Source organism: Nanorana parkeri, unplaced genomic scaffold, assembly GCF_000935625.1.
Source record: "Nanorana parkeri isolate BGI_ZX_2015 unplaced genomic scaffold, ASM93562v1 scaffold445, whole genome shotgun sequence".
Classification (NCBI taxonomy): domain Eukaryota; kingdom Metazoa; phylum Chordata; class Amphibia; order Anura; family Dicroglossidae; genus Nanorana; species Nanorana parkeri.
The window spans coordinates 753,513-775,346 of record NW_017306713.1 but is presented as its reverse complement, the minus strand read 5'-3'; the positions used below and the strand labels follow the sequence as shown (position 1 = coordinate 775,346).

Below are 21,834 nucleotides of genomic sequence, written 5' to 3'. Positions count from 1 at the left end.
ATTTGGTTGAAGAGCTTTGTGCAGGTTCACTTTTATTTTGTCAAGAACACCTTCATGTCTGATCTGAATGATAAAAGCACTGAATTTGTAAAAAAAAGGCTCAAACTATGAATCACGGGGTTCACCAGATATGCCAATAATTAGATGGCATACAGTATGCTTTAAAAGAAACGAGTCACTATCAGGCCTATGAGGGAATCTGAATATTTCGCATTTAACTATGTATTCTAACTTAAAGAGACCCTGTCACCAACTTAAAAAAGTGCAGTCAGAAGCACAGAAAAAGCAACGGGGGTTATTCACTATTGAGCTCACTTCGGCCGCTGGAGCCCTCTGTTTCAGCTGAATCAAAGGGCTGCTGCACAGGCTATTCACAGGTGGGCTTTGGTGCCCAGCAGGGCTGTACATGAAGACCACTGGTTCAATGGCTAAGGTGAGTATTGGACCAGATGGGCTTTGGTATCCGGTACGACTGTACATGGAGATCACTGGTTCAATGACTAAGGTGAGTATGGGACCAGATGGGCTTTGGTGTCCAGCAAGGACTGTACATGAAGATCACTGGTTCAATGACTAAGGTGAGTATCGGACCAGATGGGCTTTGGTGTTCAGCAGGACTGTACATGGAGATCACTGGTTCAATGACTAAGGTGAGTATCGGACCAGATGGGCTTTGGTGTCCAGCAAGGACTGTTCATAAAGATAACTGGTTCAATGACTACGGTGAGTAACGGACCAGATGGGTTTTGGTATCTGGCAGGGCTGTACATGAAGATTACGAGTTCAATGACTAAGGTGTGTATCGAGCCAGGTGGGCTTCTACAGAAGGGCGTTGCATGAAGATCACTGGTTTAATAATTTCACAAATCGCATAGATCTAAATTAGGTATTAAAGTGGAAATAGACACCTGACATTAAGGCTTGCAAACAAGCAACTTTTTATTGCAGAAGAGACATAATGGGGGTTGATTTACTAAAGGCAAATGAGCTGTTCACTTTGTAAGAGAATTTTCCCTTCGCTTAGTGAATGAGGTGAAGCTATGCTGACTTCCATCATTCAATCATGTGCAAGTAAAAAAAAAACTGGAGCAAACAGAATCTGGAGCAGCTGCCCATGGTAACTAATCAGCTTCGCTTTCATTTTCAAAGCTTAATTAACCTCCTTGGCGGTAATCCCGAGTGTGGCTCGGGGTTAATATTCAGTACCATAAGCGGTAACCCTGAGCTACACTCGGGATTACAGCATAGCGTTACTTACCTTGATGTGGGCATCAGTCTTCCGTCCCTTGCGAGCGTCCGCGTCGCAAGGGGGCGGAAAAAAAAATTAAATAATCAGACTGCCAGTGAGGTTAAACAAGATGAAGAGAGAAGCTGATTGGTTGCCATAAGAAAACTGTCTGCTCCAGTTTTTATGACTTATTTTTTTATTTTCCTCGCTCTTAATAGGGTATTCCTTGCAAAGTGAATTTTCACCACATTCACTAAGCTAAGGGAAAATTCTAGGGATGTCCCGATACCGATACTAGTATCAGTATTGGGGCCGATACAGGGCATTTTCACAAGTACCTGATGGGATCTGTAGCCTACTATTGTTGGTTGCCATTCTCCATTGCTGTATAATTATGAATTGATGGGATCGGTAGTCCACTATTGCTGGTTGTCATTCTCCATAGCTTTATAATCATGGTTTGAGTTAGTTCTTCATAATTACTGAAAAATGGCCTGGCCAGGAAGGGGGTCTAAACACCTGGTCTTGAAGTGGTTAAGAAAACGTATTAGTAATTGGTATTGGCGAGTAAATGAGGGAAAGTACTTGTACTTGGTCTTGAAAAAATGGTGTTGGGACAGCCCTAGAAAATCCCCTCACAAGGTGAACATCCTATTTGCCTTTAGTAAATTAACATCTCTGTGTCTCTTCTGCAGTAAAAGATTCTTATCAGCCCGTTCATAATGTATCCTGAGCTGTGCGTCTCAGCAGCATCCACCAAAATGTATGGACTCCTGTGCATGTGCTATGTCATCCTGGTCAATAAAGATGGCCCCATACCTGCAAGATGCCAGCGGCTGACGGGGAGCTTGTGGAAGTCGCGTCACTGGAGGGGAGGGGAGTATAGACCAGCTTTAAAGTGGAACATGCTGCATCTAAATGCAGTGCAATGAGCATCAATGCACGTCACAGCATGCGCTGCTGAAAACCAAAATACTGTAAATTATTTTGGCTGCTGCTGTGTAACAAAATAAACCAAAACGTGTTAAAATAACACGTCAACTTAATAATGCACAAGGTGCAGCATAACACAAAGCTCGTAAATAAATAAAAAAACAAGGTGCAGCATAAGACGAACGAAAAAGGTGACACCCTTATATACAAGTAGCCAAAACAAATGAGAGAATGATGAACACAAGGAATCCGCAATGAGTGGTGCCAGCATGACGGAGCACCGCCCACTTCGTTGCCCCCTCCCCCCCGCCATCCGTTACATTGCACCCTTCCAAGAATCTGCAACCAGACACCAGCCGACCCGATAGCGAGATGGGCGGAGCTCAGCCAAGTGGCAGTCTGGAGCTCGCCTCCCTGATTGGCGGACACGGAGAAGGATGGGCGAACTATAAAAGGCGGCCAGAGCCGTGCACTCGTTGCTTTACACAGTATGGCCGGCGATATTAGCTAGCGCTTGCTTTCCTGCGTTCTCTGTAACAGGGAATCGAATCAACGGGAAATAAGAGACTGTAGCGGAGAAACTCACACTCTTATCCATCACATACAGGAACATCCAACTACAAAGCAACACTGAACGTCACCTTCCCAATACCAAGAATTAAAAAAAAAAGCTCTACGCCAACACTACTTATTTATAGCTAATTTCTGCTATCGATATCGTGTATAGAGTACAACTTTATAGCTACAAAGGGATTGGAACCAAGAATATAACTCGACGTGGGAGGAGAGGATTAGACGTATATCTCTATTTTTCCGTTTCTCGTTATTTTCTGCGTTGTCGGTGGGTTTCCGGCTGCCGTGAGGGGGGAAGAGATGGAGGAGAACGGCGCGCACTTCTTCGAGGGCACCGAGAAGCTGCTGGAGGTCTGGTTCTGCCAGGAGGACGAGAGCAAGGGATCCGGAGACCTTCGAGACATCCCAAGGTGAGGGGGGCGGGGGCTGTCACTGTTCTATTATGGGTCCCCGTTACAATGGCTGCCTGTCAGGGCTCTCCATTCCCGGGTGGCCGTCTGCGGTCACGTGCTCTGGGAAGGCTCGGTCCCGGTGCGGGCTGGGGCAGGGCAGGCATGATCCAGGCTTGCCCATGTGCTCTGTGTGGGGGGGAGGGGAATCCTGACAACAGCCTGGTGGGGAGAATGAGCAAAGGCGCACAGACCTTCCATTTTGAATGTGCTTCTCCTCTCCTGTCACGATGGAGATGGCCACCTGAGGGGAGAGAGAGGAGCTCTGGGTCTCCCTGTACCGCAGGACACTCTATTTCTGCTTCCTGTGGTGACACTTTTGAGGCGCTGCGGTTACCAAGAGGACAACTGTGCTGTACATAAAGTTGAATGATTTCTATTCTATATATAAATATATTTGTATCTATTTGTCACGACTGTCATTTTGCCCATGTATAAGAAAGAACATGTGCCAGACATGAATGAGCCTGACAGATGTATATGTGGGGTGTCCACAGTTGTGGGTGGGCCTAACCACTTGCTGCTCAGGGCCCCTTTGGGATGTGGGAGCCCATTTATAATTCACATGGGTCCCTGTCACATAGACAGCACATACTACTTTCTAGTTGTTGGTTGTTACCCTGTGAATGGTTTTTAGGATGGCCATTCGTTTGTATCCAAAACCTGGCCTTGAACAAGGGCCCTCTGGGGCCCATTTATATTTCACGTGGGTCCTGGGGTCCCCGTCACTGCAGACCTAGACACAGCATACTTGTTGCTTGCTGTCAATTGTTACACGATTAATGTTTTTGTTTACTTGGCTGATAATTTGATTGGAAGGGGATCCAATATTTGGTAGTGCACAAGGGCTCTGGAACGTGAGGGCCCATTTTTATTTCATGTGGGTCCTGGGGTCCCTGTCATTGCAGACCTGGACATGGTATACTTGTTGCTTGCTGTCAATTGTTAGACATGTACAAATTACATGTGTAATAGTTTAATTGGAGGTGGTCCAAATTTGATCTTGCACAAGGACCCTCTTGGACTTGAGGGACCATTTATATTTCACGTGTGTCTTGAGTGCTGGGACTCCCCCCTCATTGCAGACATGGACATGACGTACCTTTTTCTGGCTGTCAGTTACCAAGTGAATATTTTATTTTGCTTTTTTTTTTTTCTTAAATGGCCAATAGTTTGATTGGAGGGGGTTCATATTTGATCTTGTACAAGGTTCACGGATTTGGGAACCTTTCATGAAGGCCTGATGGGTCCTGGGACCTCTGTCATTGGATACCACATGCTACTTTCTAGTGGTCAGTTACCCAGCGAAAGTTTTCAACAGTGAGCCTACATTTGGTCTTGCCCAGGAGCTCCTTTGGCCCTTTCTGTTGACTTGGCTTTAGTGCATGTGCCTGCTTGAATGTGTAGCTTATGTTCGTGGGAAACGCTGACATGGTCATCCCATTTTTGTTCATATGCATTTTTTTTTTCGGGCCTGGAGCATTATTCAGAAATATGCAAAGCTACCAGACCACCCTGCTGCCTCTCCGACCACCTGTCTTTGTCACATGCCTGTTGGCCAATTCAGCATGAGAACAAGTTTTTTTTGGGTGAAGGCTTTGAGAGCTTTCTCTAAAGCATGAATGTATAAAGTGTTACATTCAGCGTCACAAGCATGGCACGTTCTGTGGGTTTACCCTGTTGTAGAATGACTTCATCAGGTAGAAGCCATGATGTGTCCTAAATGTATGAAGAAGGTGGGGCGGCTGAGCTCTCGGCGTTGAGATTTCCAGGGTCACAGCCTGTGCTGGCTTTGCACACGTTGCCAAATGGCTTCTCTTGCTGCTTGCCCTTATAAGGGGAGCCAATCAATGGGCTTGTGAACGTATCCAAGTGGATTGTAGAAGCGTATGCCTAGATATCTCTGAATTCTTTAATTACTTCCATCATGCGTAGATCAGAAAGTTCCAATACACACAATCATCTAAGGAGAGTCTGTTATCGCCCTGTTAGATTATATGGACTTGTGTTCTCTAGCATCATTTATTTGTGGTTACCGGTGTGGTGAAAAAACTTTTATCTTGTGTCGCAGTGCTCCTGGCGGCAGTCATGAAGATATATTACCTCTGCAGCAAAAAAAGGGACATGGCCTCATTGATTTTTCTACCATCCGATCCCATAACGCAGTACAGGAAAGAAACTGATGACGGGACTATTTTGACACAGCTTTTTACATCTACGAAATCCTAAGCAAACAAAGGTTTGCCATGCATACAGAACACATGGTAGTGATGTCAGGCTTGGGTGATCATACATGGGCACCCTCCAATAACGAGTCCTGATTTTAGGCTGTTCTATGATCTTCTTCCTGACATGGCTGACCGGTGTTATCTGCGTGTGCTCAGCCTGCTCCCTTTCTCCTCCATGGGAAGAGAAATGATCGGCTGTGGCATTGGTGCAAAATGTGATGACAATTCTGACATTGAAAAGCATTTGATATTGTAGCACGTAATCGTCGTCTGCGATAACAGCAGTGATTGCACACTGACTTTTATTGGGCAGGATACCCTTAAAACGCCTACAAAGTCTTGACATTGAGAAATGGAGTTTAGGTTTATGCATGTCACAATGGAGTTTTAGGCCGATGCATATTGCAGTTTGATATCATTTTTATTCTCTATACCCGTATGGGTAAGGCCTAAATGACACAACAATTCAAACTACTCAGAAGGTAGCCACGAACAATTCTCATTTGTAACACATTGAAATCCGTGCGTTGTAAATGAGACTGTCGGCAAGTATATAATCCAAAGCCTCTTAAAAATGAGGAAGGTTCTTTGTAGTCCTGTGTGTATAAATAAGCTCAGTAACCTTTCTATGTACACGTATTTTACCTGTATTTTTGATGCTTAAATTGGTTTGAATGTGCTGTTCTAAAGAGCTCTGTAAAACCTTCATTCGTGCAAGCATGTGCCTGCTGCAGTTACACGTGAGAGTTCAGATTAACCCGCCCCCCTCACCACACTGAAGTCTTTAGCATCCAATAGGAGCACCGTGGTCATAGGAGGAATTTGTCAACTGCCGGAGCAGATCGTTTTAACTCCTGACGCTCTTACAGGGTCAAAAGGGCTTGGGCTACTTGTTTGCCGGAAGATTTCAGTGTTTCAGAATATGATGCATTATTGCCCGGTCAATTGATTTGCAACCTATTTTATATCGAACACTTGAGCTGTTTCGCTAAATTTGACAAAGCCTATGCAGCTGGTTTTCAAGAAATGTTGGAATTGTTCACACTAGATGCGTTCAGGTGCATTTTGTGAACGCATTCCGAAAGCACGCAATGTAAAATCAATAGTTTCTAATCACCCTAGTTACCACCACTGCGCTCAGTTCCAATGCTTTAAAAAAATACAGCAGGGTATTCACAGTGGAACATGCGTAAATGCAATTCGTGTGAATGCATGTGAAGAAAAAGCTTTTCTAATTGAGCTCTGGATTTATGTAGTGATGGGAACAAAATTGCCAAAAATCGCACCAACGCATTGCAAATATGTGCAAATGTGCATGCAGAAGCACATACTGAAAGTGGGGTAAACAAGCCCTTGATTGTGTACAGTTTGCTCCATCTGAAAGGTAAAGGATTGTTTAAATGCATAACTGCCCTGAAATCATACTGGTTGTATTAAACTGGGCCAAGGGAGTGTAGATAATAATCCCCACCATTATGCATTTGGGGTGTATAATGTATCAGGTTCTTGGAGGTGACGTTCTAATACGATGCCATTTGATAATGTATTACTCCTGGTATGGGGGTTGGTAGATGCTGTCAAATCTCCTCATAAGCTTAGTGATTGATGACCTATAATAGTGCGTCATACTTTGACCGAGCTACCGCTCACAGGCTGCAAGGGTGCTGAAAGTTGGAGCAGCTCGGAAGCTAGATGGTTTATCTTGCACTACTTTCAACCTTTCTATTTCAAAAAAGGAAAATGGGCAGATCAGAATGTAACTACATTTTTCTAGTCCTGATCCTACTGGAAGGATACACTGGAAGTAAATATATCATGCTTGGGTAAATGGGTTGGTGATTCAGACCAGGGATGCTTTAATAGAATAAGGAGATCCAGAGAAACGCATCTGCTTAGTCTGGTCTGGAGATTTTTCTAAGGGTAACTGAGTGTTGATGCAACCAATGTTTGCTATTTTAGTCATGTTTTTTATTATCCAAAAGGTAGGCTGAACCTTGAGCTGATATAAAAAAAAACCACCAATTAACATTAATGTTTGTTCAGTAGAACATCATAAAATTACCTGCTTCAGGACCACTGTGTGTAAATATACAGCGGAATCCTGATGCGGCTATACCAAGATCGCTGCTGCTGCGGTGATCTTGATATAATGGCTATAGCCACCTGATCACATGTAAGGTGCCAGCACCCCCTCTGCCACTGGCTATCCTGATCTCTGCTGCCCCTGTTCAGGGGACGTAACTGGATCACATAAGCATAGGCTCCCTTCGTTCTGGGGTGGGAGGAGGCATGGTGGTGCCATTCATGTCAATGGCATCGCAGACACGCTTCTCGCCCGCACCGGAACACGTGTTACAGCAACGCCCTGCATTATTTATATTTTGTTTTTTTATTTCAACACAGTATTGCAGTGCTGCCTTCTGGGATCTCAACACTACAGCACACTTAGTGTGCAAGGCTTTGCAATAGCATATACCAAACCCACAGATCCTGTGATTTTAGTGCAATGCCATGGTGTAGACAAGCCCTAAAACTGGCCACATGCTGGTTGTTTTTCTCGTCATCCTTCATCCTTACTAACAGCTAAGGAAATCAATGAGTTGCAGTCACCGTTGGAGTATTCTGCTAGCAGCACCCTTGCCACTCCCTGAATACAATAGATCAGCAGGGGAGATTCCCCCATCCACCGTTAAAATGGATAGGAGAGTTGAGCGTGTGGTCAGCTTTAGGCTGTTCGAGGGAGTACCCGCATTAGGAAGCTATCTGTCTCTGCTGCAGGGCATACGCACTGACAGGAAACATGCTGATAAAAGGAATTATTGTTTATCATTGTAATGCTGCTACTTTTTCTCCAGTCAGCAGGTTGAGGGGCTTATCTTGACCAAGCTGTGCTGTTGATGCATTAGCGGAGGCCTGGATCACAAGAGCAGTTAAAAGAATTACAAACATTTTTTGAGTTGATATTTCCAGTCTTGATTGGAGGTCAGCTTTCAGAGACAACTCTATTTCTGTGCATTGCACCATGTAAATGAACACCTGCTAGATGCTGTTGAATGAGAAATGAGTTGACGTCAGACTAATCATGTTTCTTTGTATGCATAGTGTATTTTACTTGAAAACAATTGAATAGGCTTGTCAATAGATACTAAGGTCCTTCACAAATTGGGGCAAATCCACTCAAGGGTTTACCAGATATTGATTTCCCTGGAAATTATTTGCACAGTCTCTGTACATAAAGGAGTTAACTTTCCACATATATTTCTTGTACAGCTAAGACAGGTTCTCCACCAGTGTTGTGTATATTGGGGAAGATCTTTGAGAAACTCAGTTGGTACTTTGTGTGATAAAAGTTCATCACAACCTGTCAAGTTATTCTTCCGTTGTGATAACTAAATATCTATTTTCAGTTGAGTACTGGAAGTACAGTTGATATGGAACTTACTGGAGATCTTTAAGTGCTATAGAGGAAATGAATCATATGACATCACGCTATACTAATGATCATGAGTAACGGGCATTTGTCACAAAACGGTCTCTGTAAAGACCAGGAGTGTTGATCTTCTTTATCCCTTGGTGGTTCCTCCTGACCTCTATCACTACTGAACACTGTACAACCTAGCTCTGCTGACTTCTAGTTCTGGAGGTGGAAAATGTCTCTTTTAATGGAGCAGCGTTTAGTGGAATGGGCAGTGGGTGAGGTGTATTTTTAGGGCCCATTCGCACTGATCCATCTTTGCACATTGCATTAATGTGTACTGTATTAAGGTAGCCTATTAATTTCAGTGGGCTAGCAATGCACCATGCAAAATCTGACATGAATGTTTTTTCTTTATCACGCAGCATGATGCAACGCATGAGTTACCTTGGGTTAGTACGTCGGGGTGCCATTGAGAGTGAATGACACCACAAAGTGCGCTAATAGGTGTAACATGCGTTGCAGTAAGGTGTATATTCACAGCAAAGTGGAAAGGTGACTGGTCCCTACTGTTTTCTCTTGCAAGGACGTCTTTGCAGCAGATTTTTTAGCTGGCAGGAATGCTTTAAAGGAGAACTATGAGATGAGTGATTTTCTAGCCGACCTGTGACAATGAGACTGTCACAGGTCGGCTCAGTAGATCGGGAGGTGAGCGAACACATACCGGTGTTCGCTCACCCCTCGATCCTGTCACGTCTCTCTGCTGTGACAGGGGGAGGGGCTGGATTCCCCTCTCCCCGCTCCGATTTGCCAGCGCTGACTGGCGGAACGGACGGGGGAGGGTACAGCTGGCTCTGCCTCTAGATAGGCAGAGCCAGCTGTCACTCACGCAGCTGGGCGGATCCCGTCATCTACGTCGGGATCCGCTGCGGCGTCTCAGTATACTGCGAGCTGTAGCTCGCGGTATACTGAGCTTAGGGTAACGGGAGGACGCTGGTTTGTGTCCTCTCGTTACCCTAAGGAGAACTATAGGGAAAAACACTGACCCCATAGTTCTCCTTTAATGAGGAACGGTGTTGAAAAATACTGCTTTATTTGTGGTTTTCCCCCTTGTCCATTTACCCACCTTTTATATTGTGTATACATCGCCATTCCGAACATGCCTGATGGCAAAGAATAGTTTCTTGGTGCTTAGTTACCTGAAACACTGTTGGGGATTGCTATACCTTTGGCAACCGCACTTTGCTGTAGGACCTCTTGCATGCTAGGATTGTTTGATTACCTCATCCATGGGCCAGCCTCCGTTCAGGAAGAAGACAATCAAAGACTGCGCTGGATTATAGATGGTGCTATGGAGCCAGGAGCTAGAATGTGGAGTCACGATCCGGGAGGATGAAACAAGCAGCCTGTCGCTTTCTTATGGTTTCCAGTTATGCTTTAACTTTGTAAAAAGCATAACAAAATTAGGTCAGTGTGCAAGTGTTTTTCGACTGCATATTTGGAGTTTTAACTGGAGTTCAGCTTTCATAGGAGGACTCCTCTATTTCTGTGCGTTGCACCAAGATACCTGGTAAATGTTGGGTTTACATACACCTTAAATATGCAAACCCTAACATTTAGGGCTTGTTCAGACCATTTTTGGGATTGCAGTGACCATTTCAGCATGCCGGTTAGTTGGAACAAGCCCTTAATATCTTTATTTGCTCTTTAATCTGTAGAATATATATGAAACCATTTATCTGTTTAAGGCAGGGGTAGACATATTAATATAGAATTCAGGAGCCAGCAGGATTTTTTCTTTAGGACCGAGCTTCATTGACCCTGAGAAGACTTTTGCTGGCCACCTGCTGCAGTTTTTAAAGAGCATTGGCTATCTGGCTCCTGGGATTTGTCCAGCCTTGGTTTAGGTGCAGAAAATACCTGCTGATCCTGCCAGAAATCTTAAGCTAATAACTCCTTATGCTCTGCCTTTTAACTCATATCAGTTAGTGTAGGTATCAGTTAGCCTTGTTCCCAGTTTTCTGTAAACTACAGACACCCTCCCCCTTAAAGGAGAACTATGGGGTTAAGGCTTTTCCCCATAGTTCTCAGGGTAACGGGAGGACACAAACTAGCGTCCTCCCGTCACCCTAAGCTCAGTATATCGCAAGCTGTACCTCGCGGTATACTGAGACGCCGCAGCTGAAGCGGATCCCAACAATTGTGCAGGGATCCGCCCAGCTGCGTGACTGACAGCTGGCTCTGCCTATCTAGAGGAGGAGCCAGCTGAACCCTCCCCCGTCCGTTCTGCCAGTCAGCGCTGGCGGATCGGAGGGGGGAATCCAGCCCCTCCTGTCCCGGCAGAGAGCTGTGACAGGATCGAGAGGTGAGCGAACGCCGGTATGTGTTCGCTCACCTCCCGATCTACTGAGCCGACCCGTGACAGTCTCATTGTCACAGGTCGGCTAGAACTATGAGGGGAGTGAAAAGCACTCATCTCATAGTTCTCCTTTAAGTTATTAAAAAGGAGAGGTGCTCTGTTGTCCTAAAACATTTCCTGTCCTAGGGTGCAAACTCTATTCTGTTTGTTACATGTAGGATCATCAGCTGAGAAAGGAAAAAAAACCTGAAAAAACATTCAGTTCCCACACCTGAGGACTGTCAGGCTGCTATATATAATTTTTGTTCTTGGGTTTAGGTATGCTCTCTATTCTGCTCCGTCGTGGCAACAAACAAAGTCCATGCTGGTGAAACAAGAGTTTTCTTCAATCCAGCAATTGGACCCCATACAGCTGAGACTGCTTGTCCTGTTATTCAGAAATCCCCCCCCCCCCATCATACATTAGCTTGTGACTTTCCTGACACATTGTAGCGTCCCCTTGTGCTGTTGGCATCTTACTGCCAGTTGGGAAATTGGCGTATAGTTAGGGGCATTTCTGACAGTTTAAAGAAGGTATTACCCTCTAGGAAAGCTGTGTTGCTTTGGGATGTGTAATTGCAGCTGGACGGAGCTGTGTGACGACCAATAATTTAGACAGCAGGAAGCCTTGGAAACAGAACGAGCACTGGCTCAGTGTTCCTCTGACAAATGCAAAGCAAATGTTTCAGACGTTTTTATATGGCTGATATAACAAGCAGGGGATCAGTTGCCGCCTTTCCAGTCTGCAACACTGCTTATAGCGTGGGTGTCAGCATTGGCTTTATTTTGCTTGTAGATGCTGCACTTAATCTTACCCTCTGTGAAAGCCAGTGCCTGCAGTGGGTTGTACACTGAGTATGCAGGATCTGATAAGACAACATTCTCTCATATACAGCAACTGGGTCTTAGCCCTTGTCACAAGGTCTTCTCAGGTGCTAATCTTTTTGGTTTCCAATAGTGTTTTTCATCTTAGGCCTCGTTCCCACCTTGGCGTATTTCCGCCCGTCCCTAACGCGCTACAAAACGGCCCACGCCTGAAAAGGTACATGTACTACTTTGGGCCGTGTTGTTGCGCGTTTACCATTGGGATACCACGAATCGCGGTAAAAAACCCGCGCGACAGACGCGCATATGCAATACGCCTAGGTGTGAACGAGACCCGATATTCACTGGCACATGTTTTTTGGCTCTCTATGCCAGGGAGATGTGCTGATTACAGGAAGATTATTAATGCACTCTAGATTAATGAAGTAGAAATGTAATATTTAATTCATGTAACCATGCTGCATAAATGTGCAAAAATATTGTATTAAACAGTTTGTCTATGTGCCCAGATCCTTAAAGGAGAACTGAGGTGAGTGATTTTCACTCAACCTCATAGTTCGAGCCGATGTGTGACAATGAAACTGTCACACGTCAGCTCAATAGATCGAGAAGTGAGTGAACACATAACGTCGCTCATTCACTTCTCGATCATGTCCCTGCAGAGAGCCGTGACTGTCACTCATTGCTCCCTGCAGGGATGCCCCCTCCCCGCTCCTATCCTCCAGTGCTGACTGGCGGAATGAATGGGGGAGGGGGTGGGTACAGCTGGCTCTGCCTCTAGATAGGCAGCGTTAGCTGCCAATCACGCAGCTGGGTGGATCTGGACAGTAATGTCGGGATCCGTCTCGGCCGCGGCGATCTTGGTATACCGTGAGCTGTAGCTCGTGGTATACTGAGCTTTGGGTCACGGGAGGACGTTAGTTTATGTCCTCCCGTGACCCTGAGAACTATGGGGGAAAACACTGACCCCATAGTTCTCTAATATACCTATTGCCTGGTTTCCTCCAGACATAGCGTTTAGAATTGAGGCCAAACAGTTCAATCTTGGTTTCATCAGACCAGAGAATCTTGTTCCCCAGGCTGAGTCCTTCAGGTGCTTTTTTGCGAACTCCAAGCAGGCTTTTATGTGTTTTGCACTGAGAGGCGTCCGTCTAGCCACTCTGCCATAAAGGCCAGATCGGTGGAGGGCTGCAGTGATGGTTGTCCTTTTTAGAACTTTGTCCCCTCTCCACACAGGCTCTCGAGTTCAGAGTGACCATCGGGTTCTTGGTTACCTCTTACCAAGGCCCTTCTCCCCGATTGCTCAGTTTGGCCCGGGCGACCAGCTCTTGGAAGAGTCCTAGTTGTGCCAAACGTCTTTCATATGAGAATTATGGAGGCCACTGTGCTCTTGGGAACCTTCAGTGCAGCAGACATTTTTTGTAGCCTTCCTCAGATCTCTGCCTTACAATCCTGTCTGAGCTCTGCAGGCAGTTCCTTTGCCCTCATGGCTTCTGCTCTGATGCAGTATGCATTGTCAGCTGTGAGGCCTTCTATAGAGAGGGTGTGTGCCTTTCCAAATCATGTCCAATCAATTTAATTTACCACACATGGACTCCAATCAAGGTATAGAAACATTTCAGCAACAGTCAAGAAAAATGGGAGGCACCCGAGCTAAATTAGTTATTGCAAAGGGAATGAATACTTAAGTACATGTGATAGTCCAGGTTTTTTTTAAATATAATCTGACATTTCTAAAATTCTGTTTTCATTTTGTCATTATGAGGTACTGAGTGTAGATGAATGAAAAAAAATAATGTAAACTGTAGTATAAGGCGGCAACATAACAAAATTGAAAAAAAGTAAAAAGGGTCTGAATACTTTCTGAATGCAACATACTTTCATTCTGCGTGAATGGAGGCAAAAAATAACATTTTTGGTAGAATTTTTTTTTTATTACGGGTCGAATACTGTATATTATAAGGAAGATACCACATTATGGTGACTAGATGGAGCGGAGGAGCATAGGAAAGAATTCGCCTATGATGCTCAGCGCAATCTTGTAACCATAATGCAGTATTTTCCTAATACATTTGACCTAGAAAAAAGACCCAATAACATTTGTTATGGCTCTGCAAATGTTTTATGAATACACCCTGAAGTGTTTTCCCACTGAGGTTGGTTGTTAAACTGCAGTAGTATACTAGGTGTGTCAGAAAGTAAGGAGTAATAGTTTAAAAACTATTTTATTGAAACATTTTACAATTGAACATAGTCTTAGTCAAAGTATGCACTTGAGTATGAGTGTACACACTGCTCCCAGCGATTTTTTTTTTTTTATCCAATCTTCATAGCATCCATCCATGGAACCTCATAGTTCTAGCGGACCTGTGACAATGAGACTGTCACAGGTCGGCTCAGTAGAACGAGAAGTGAGCTCACCTCTCGATCCTGTCAGGGCTCTCTGCCGTGACAGGGGAGGGGCTGGATTCCACCCTCCCTGTTCCTCCAGTCAGCACTGGAGGATCGGAGGTGGCGGGTACAGCTGGCTCTGCCTCTAGATAGGCAGAGCCAGCTGTCACTCACGCAGCTGGGCGGGTCCAGACATAATTGTCAGGATCCGCTTCAGCTGCGGCGTCTCAGTATACCGCGAGCAGTAGCTGGCGGTATACTGAGCTTAGGGTGACGGGAGGACGCTAGTTTGTGTCCTCCCGTTACCATAAGACCCAGTTCACATTGAGCGATTTATCGCGGGCCAATTCCCGCAATATCGCGGCAATTTACCGCGCGATATCGCTCTCCAATGCTTCTCAATGGGGCAAAGGGTCCTGCTGTCACGGGTCGTGTGTCGCTACAGCAGGACCCTTTTTGGAGCGGATTTAGCCGCGATTCAAGCTTGCTCAATACAAGCATTTGCGCGATATCGCGCAAAATGCGCGACAATCGCGCGATTTGCGAACCGCTCAATGTGAATGGGGCCTAAGGAGAACTATGGGGAAAAGCCGTAACCGCGTAGTTCTCCAAGTGGGATGGCGTTCAGAGCCTGCGTAGTGGCTCTTTGGATGTTATCTACAATACCAAAATGGTGTTCTTTCGAACCATTCATCTTTGTGAATATGAACAGTTGCAAGGAGCCAAGTCAGGACTGTAGGGTGGATGGGGAAGCACTGTGATGTGGTTTTCAGAGAAAAACTGACAGCCAGAGCACTAACTCGGTGCGTTGTCGTGATGAAGGATCCAAGTTAAGCCGATCTCAGGACACACACGGAAAACTTTGTCTCAAATGACCAGGAACGTCCGGGTAAAATCTAAAATCTTTGATTCACAGTTTGACCAGTAGGTACAAATTCTTTATGGACAATTCCATGTGAATCATAAACAATGACCATTGATTTGACTTTTGATTGGCTCATTTTAGCTTTCTTGGGGCGAGGTGACAAGGATGTGTGCCATTCTGAACTTTGTTTCTTCGTCTCGGGGATTGTACTCAAACACCCAAGTTTCATCCCCTGTGATTACGCGACTCAAAAAATCAGGCTCTTTCCAAATGGGCCAACAGGTCTTGGCAAACGAGGTGAGGGTTTTCCTTCTGATCAGGTGACAAGTTCTTTGGAACAAGGTTTGCACACTTTTCTCATGTTCAAATCCTGAGCCACGATTGCTTAAAACAATGGACTTGCTAATTCCTGTTTCCTCTGCAATCATTCTGATAGTGAGCCATTGAGAACAGACCTCGCTGCGTCCACATGTTCCATCCTTGACGAAGAGGGGCATCCTTATCGTTCGTTCGTTTTCAACACCTTCTCGTCCTTTCTTGAAGGCCTTGTGCCATCCGTACACTTGTTCAGATAGCGCAGCTTCTCCATAAGCCTTCTCACCATTTCCAAAGTTTCTGATGCAGTTTTACCGAGTTTCACACAAGTTTATTGCGTACTGCTGTTCCAAACTTGCCTTGTTCTTCATACGAGGCACTTGAACAGGGTGTCACAGAAAAGAATGTCAACTCTGACAAGGCTGGAATGCGACTGTTGGTGTGTTCTAACATATAACTGGCACCCCACCCCAAGTGACCTTGGACAGCTTCTCCCTTCACAGAGCCCTTCTCGAGGGTAGGATCTTCATTCTCATCATACTCTGGACACACCATCTGAAGAGCAAAATTTAGATATATACACTGCTTTCTTTTATGTCATTTTTCAGGGATAACCTTTAAAATGAAGCTTTGCCCAGACTATATGATATAGTTTCACAGCAACATGCAGAAGAGCTAACGCAAGCCATTCCTGACCTCTTACTTTTTAATGCCAGTAATTTATTCTCAAAGATCGCTCTAAAGTTGTTTTTGTGTAGAGCACAATGGGAGCAGTTAGAGCAACTTCCTAAAATATTTGAATGTTTGAATTGTGAACTCTGTTGATGAAAAACCGAACTAAAGAACAATAAATAATGCTGTATGATGCTAGTGCTTCTGATTAAAAAGCAGCCATACTTTGCACAGATTCTGCATCTAAAATTTCCTGTAGCTTCAGAAAGCCCATAACTGGTTGTCAGGAATAGTTTATAAGTGCCTAAATTGTTGCCTCTGGCTCTCCTTAGTAGTCAGGAAAGGTCACATTTTCATTCGGCTTTTGTTGAAGGAACCGGTTGGAAATTCTTGGCCAAGTGCCTGTGGCCAATCAGTTACTTTTCTGTTGCAGCTCCAAAAGAGAAAGCTATACTTCCTGGCATCAATGATGGTGAATAGTAAATAACAGCCAGCGGTCTTGGAGCAGGCATACATCGCGTTACGTTTAGCTATTTGTTGCCCAGCACATTAAAATAAATCTTTAAAGGTATAAAACAAGGGGACATGTGCATGTATTGCAGAGATTACTGCGCATGCTTTTGCCCTGCCATACTTAAAGATTATTGTGAAAAAGCAAACTAATTCACTATGACAGGTTAGACCCTTTTCACGTGAGCGTTCCGATCGGGTCCGCCGGTCAGTTTTTCAGGCGAACTCGATCAGATGCTCTATGCAAGTCTATGGGTAGCCGTGTGTAAATGGGACGAGCGTACGCTTACACCCAGTGAGCCCCGGATAGGTCCGGAAAAACAGATCAGAGATCCGTTTCAACGGACTGGATCATGCCGGTCAGGGAGTTATCTGATGTCAATGGACACGTCTGTGGAGGAAAAAAACTGTAGCGACACATGTCACGGAGGTGACATCCGGTTTGTACTGCTGTGATGTCTGAAAGGGGCCTTAAAATGACACCTTCTATAAGGCCGAGGTCAATTTTCTTAAAAAGCAATAGCAGGGCTTGAGGTTTAGTACAAAAATATGAATCATTTTGATGACCGGTACTCTATAATGGTATGCCTTGCCTTCGCATATAGTTTCTGTAAACTTTGCAATACTCACCTAAAATGTATAATTCCTATAACTCTATAGCTGTTTAGCAAACATTAATTTATTCTTTAAAGTTAAATCGGTTCTTGTTTTTGTAATATTAAAAAAAATTCTGCAGAACTCACTGTAAATTCAGCATTTATATGGAGTTGGATCCTATTAGCCAGGTTTTGCTTCAGCTTTCCTTGTTGTGCCTATATTGCTATATTGGTTTAATTGTGATTTGATTAGTGGCGTCACCTATGTAAATGTAACACTTTGGTTTTTTTTCTGTTTTTCAGGTTTGAGTGGGACAAACTTTTGGAGAATGTTCATTGTCTGATCATAAGTGTGACAAAAACTGACAAGCAGGAAGCTTATGTACTCAGGTAATTTGTTCCGTTATGTTACAAAAGTTGACTGATTAGTTTGCTAGTTTAGTATTCCTACGTTTCTTAAAAAAAGACAAACTGACAAATGTATTTTCTTAAAATTAAAGATTGTTTGCCTTTGGACACATTTTACAACATGATTCCCCATGTGTTCCAGCATCTCCTGCGCTTGGGATGCACCGTTACCGAGTATTTGGGCGAGTACTCACCCAAATGCTCCGATGCCATGCACGATAATGTCTGGTATCCGGAAGCCGGGCAGCGCGTCATTACATGTGTCATTGCACGCTACCCGGCTTCCTGATTGGTCGGGAAGACGGTTCCATGCTCTCGTCACAAGTGACGAGAGAGCATGGGGCCGGCTTCCCGGCCAATCAGGGAGCCATGCAGCGTGTAATGACACGCTGCCCGGCTTCCTGATTGGCCAGCTTCCGACCAATCAGGAAGCCAGGCGTCATTACACGGCGCCCGGCTTTCTGATTGGCCGGAATGCCGGCTTCCCGGCCAATTGGGCAGTCGGGCGCCGAGTCATTACACTGCATCTGGCTTCCTGATTGGCCAGAAAGCTGGCTCCATTCTTTCTCGTCACCTAGTGACGAGAAGCATTGGGACGGCTTCCCTGCTATTCGGGAAGCCGGGTGGCGAGTCTTTACACGCTTCCCGGCTAATCAGGAAGCCATGTGGCGAGTCATTACACGCCACCTGGCTTCCTGAAAGTTGCAAAAAGTAGGTGAATATGTTTAACCATTCACTTCCTGATGCCTACAAAGTTGTATAATGGAATTCCACAGTAAATTATATAGAAATAAGAGTCAATACATTTGTAAGACTAGATAATATATAAATATTTTTGGTGGAATATAATGGCTACACATCCTAAGGAACACATTTCATCGGGTTTTGACTGAAATATGGTTATAATTCTTTTCTACATGGGGATTATGGGTGTAGTATCACGGTTTCACATGCCAATTAAAACATTTGATTTGTTTCTGACTGAAATATGGTTAGAATGTATTTTCTACATTGGGATTATAGTTGGAATATCATGGTTACACATGCAAAGGAACATATTTGATCTGTTTCTGATAGAATTAGGAGTATCATTTTTCAACATGGGGATTATGGGTGGAATATCATGATTACGCATGCCAAGTAGTATATTTGACCTGTTTCTGATAAGACTATGGTTATAATTATTTTTCTGATAAGAAAATGGCTATAATTTCTTTATATGGGGATTATGGGTGAAATGTCATATTTTACATAATTAACCTGTTTGTGATAATATAGATAATATAGATATAAATACTTTTCTACAATGGGATCATGGGTGGAATATAATGGTTACACATGCCATGGAACATATTTGACCTGTTTCTAATAAGAATATGGTTAGAACTATTTTTATATATGGGTATTATAAGTGGTTTATCATGGTAACATATTTTGTCTCTTTTGTGATGGGAAGATATCATTTAATACATGAGAATAATGGATGTACCACCATGGTTTTCATATAGGGAGAGCAGCATCGGTCAAGTATTGTTTCCTTTTTTTTGGGACAATGATTGCTGGAATCTAGCACCCACCCTTCTTATTGCCATCTTTGAGTCTCCCGCTTTTTCCACTGGGTTACATGGACACGCCTTTGTTCTATGGAAAACAGACGCTACAGAGTATCTCAAGTGTTGCCCAACAAGGGGTTGCATGTCTTTATATACATTACAGGAATCAACAGGCTGTCTCTGGCAATGTGGGAGTACCTGCAACTGCTGAGTTTTTTTTTTTTTTTTACAGTCAATACATGAAAGAAAAACTTTTGCGGCTACTCACTCCTTTTGAACAGCTGCGTTTGGATCAACAGGCCCCACGTGGTCTACTCTGATTTATAAATGGCTATGTCTGTCAGAGCTGGAGCGCTCCTTCCCATTGACACTGGAGGGAAAGATTTAAACATTCAGCTATCTGATGACCAGTGGACTAAGGTATTTTCTATTGCCCATTCACCTCTATCTCTACCAGGGTCCAGGAATCAAGTTTTTTTTATTATCCCGGTAGTACCTTACCCCTGTTCGTTTCCATAGAATTTTTCCAGGTTCCAGCCCCTCTTGCTGGTGGTGCTCTTCCACAGATGGTACGCTACTTCACCTCTTTTGGTCATGCCCTAAGCTGTATTCCTACTGGCAGGGAGTCGAGTCTTATTTTCATGATCACTGGGCTTTCCCCTCCTAACGACCCAGTATATTCCCTTCTGTAACTATAAGAAATCCCTACTTTCACACCTGATCATTGTAGCTAGAATGACATCCTTAAATGATGTAAACAGTCCTACTTGCTCACAGCTGAGGATTGGTGTAGAGAACTTAACTTCATTTGTGATATGGAAGACATTACCTCTATCCATAACCGGGAAGAGCAATTCCATTCTACTTGGTCACCCTGGTTCGCTTTCCGCTTCTCAGAAGAACCTAATGTCTTACAGTAATTTGGCTGTGTATATGTGGTCCCCAGATGAGTGTCTTCTGTTTTTACCTTTTTTTTTCTCCTTTTTTTTCTCCTTTCTTTCTTTCCTCTTCCCCCCCCTGTGTTATCTCCCTCCCTTTAGACTTTCTTCTTCCCCTTTTTGTTTTTTCCTTTCCAGCTATTCTCATATTCTCTTTTCTTTTACTTCCCATTATCCCACTTTCCCCCTTTTGACTCCCTTTTCCTGTTGGAAAATGTTCCCCTTTGAAAAATTTCCACTCGAAAATGTATTCCACTTATAAGCAAGCACAGTGCATGTTATCTTATACAGAAATACCTTGGTTTACGGGCATAATTCGTTCCGGAAGCATGCTTGTAATCCAAAGCGCTTGTATATCAAAGCGAATTTCCCCATAGGAAATAATGGAAATTCAGATGATTTGTTCCACAAGCCAACAATATTCATCTAAAAATGATTACTCGCAGATTCTTCTCCCCCTTGGCTCCGGACCGCTGAAGTCATAACATCTAATGCAGCTTCCATAGACCAATGGAGAGATGATAGTGCTGGCGCTTGGGGAGCGGAGATCAGGTAACTAGAAGTGCTTTACTCCGGGCCCCTAGACATAAATGAGCATTTAACCCTTGCAGTGTGGGGGTAGTCCCACTGCAAGGGTCATGTTTTGGTTTGCCTAGAGATGGGCTTTAGAAAAAGCTATTTTTGGTTTAAGCCAATCATTTTTTGTGTATTAATCCTCATTGTCCAGGTTACTGGAGGCTTATCAGGGGCATGTCCTCCATGCTATAACACAAGAACACCCTGCCGGGAATAAGGACATACATACATGAATACAAGGACGCTCTGATCGGGACATGCTGAATACAAGGACACTTTGCCAGAAACAAGGACATACATACATGAATACAAGAACACTCCGATAGGGACATGCTGAACACAAGGACACTCTGATAGGCACATGCTGAACACAAGGACACTCTCATAGGTACATGCTGAACACAAAAACTCTCTACCAGGGACATGAACACAAGAATACTCTGCCAGGGTCATGGTAAAACAAGGGCACTCTGCCAGGGGCATCCTGAATACAAGAACATTCTGATAGAGACATGCTGAACACAAGGCGCTCTGCCAGGGTCATGCTGTACACAAGAACATTGTGCCAGGGTCATGCTGAACACAAGGACACTCAGACTGGGTTGTGTCTCGGCAGTCAGCATAGACTCTAATGTAAGGGCTCAAATGATTGTTCCAGCACCCAGTTCAGAAGCATAAATGAGTAGTTCAAGGATACATCAGTTTACAAACTTCAATCAGCCTGTGTGCCAATATTGACGGCACACAGGCACACAGGCTGATTGAAGTTTGTAAACTGATGTATCCTTGAACTACTCATTTATGCTTCTAATCAATCTACCATTGTGAGTACCTTTGCACTCTATTTTTAAACAATAAAGAACCACCTGCACTAGGGTGGGCGCCCTTCTCTTTCTTTTTGTCTTCCAGTTATACAGTTCCCTTGGCTGTATAATAATGGCGTATAATTAATCGAAATTAA

General features: G+C 44.2%; 1 protein-coding gene across 2 annotated transcripts in view; it reads left to right on the top strand.

The window, feature by feature from the left end:
• Positions 1 to 2,934: 2,934 nt before the first annotated feature.
• Positions 2,935 to 21,834, top strand: part of AMD1 (adenosylmethionine decarboxylase 1) — a 41,783-nt gene continuing 22,883 nt past the window's right edge. The window contains exons 1-2 of one of the 2 annotated variants that reach the window (XM_018560286.1): positions 2,935 to 3,144; positions 17,702 to 17,788. In XM_018560286.1, coding sequence (XP_018415788.1) covers positions 3,035 to 3,144; positions 17,702 to 17,788 — 197 coding nt within the window. In that variant the 5' untranslated portion in view covers positions 2,935 to 3,034. The remainder of the gene's footprint in view (positions 3,145 to 17,701; positions 17,789 to 21,834) is intronic. The other variant, XM_018560287.1, reaches the window with a different exon arrangement.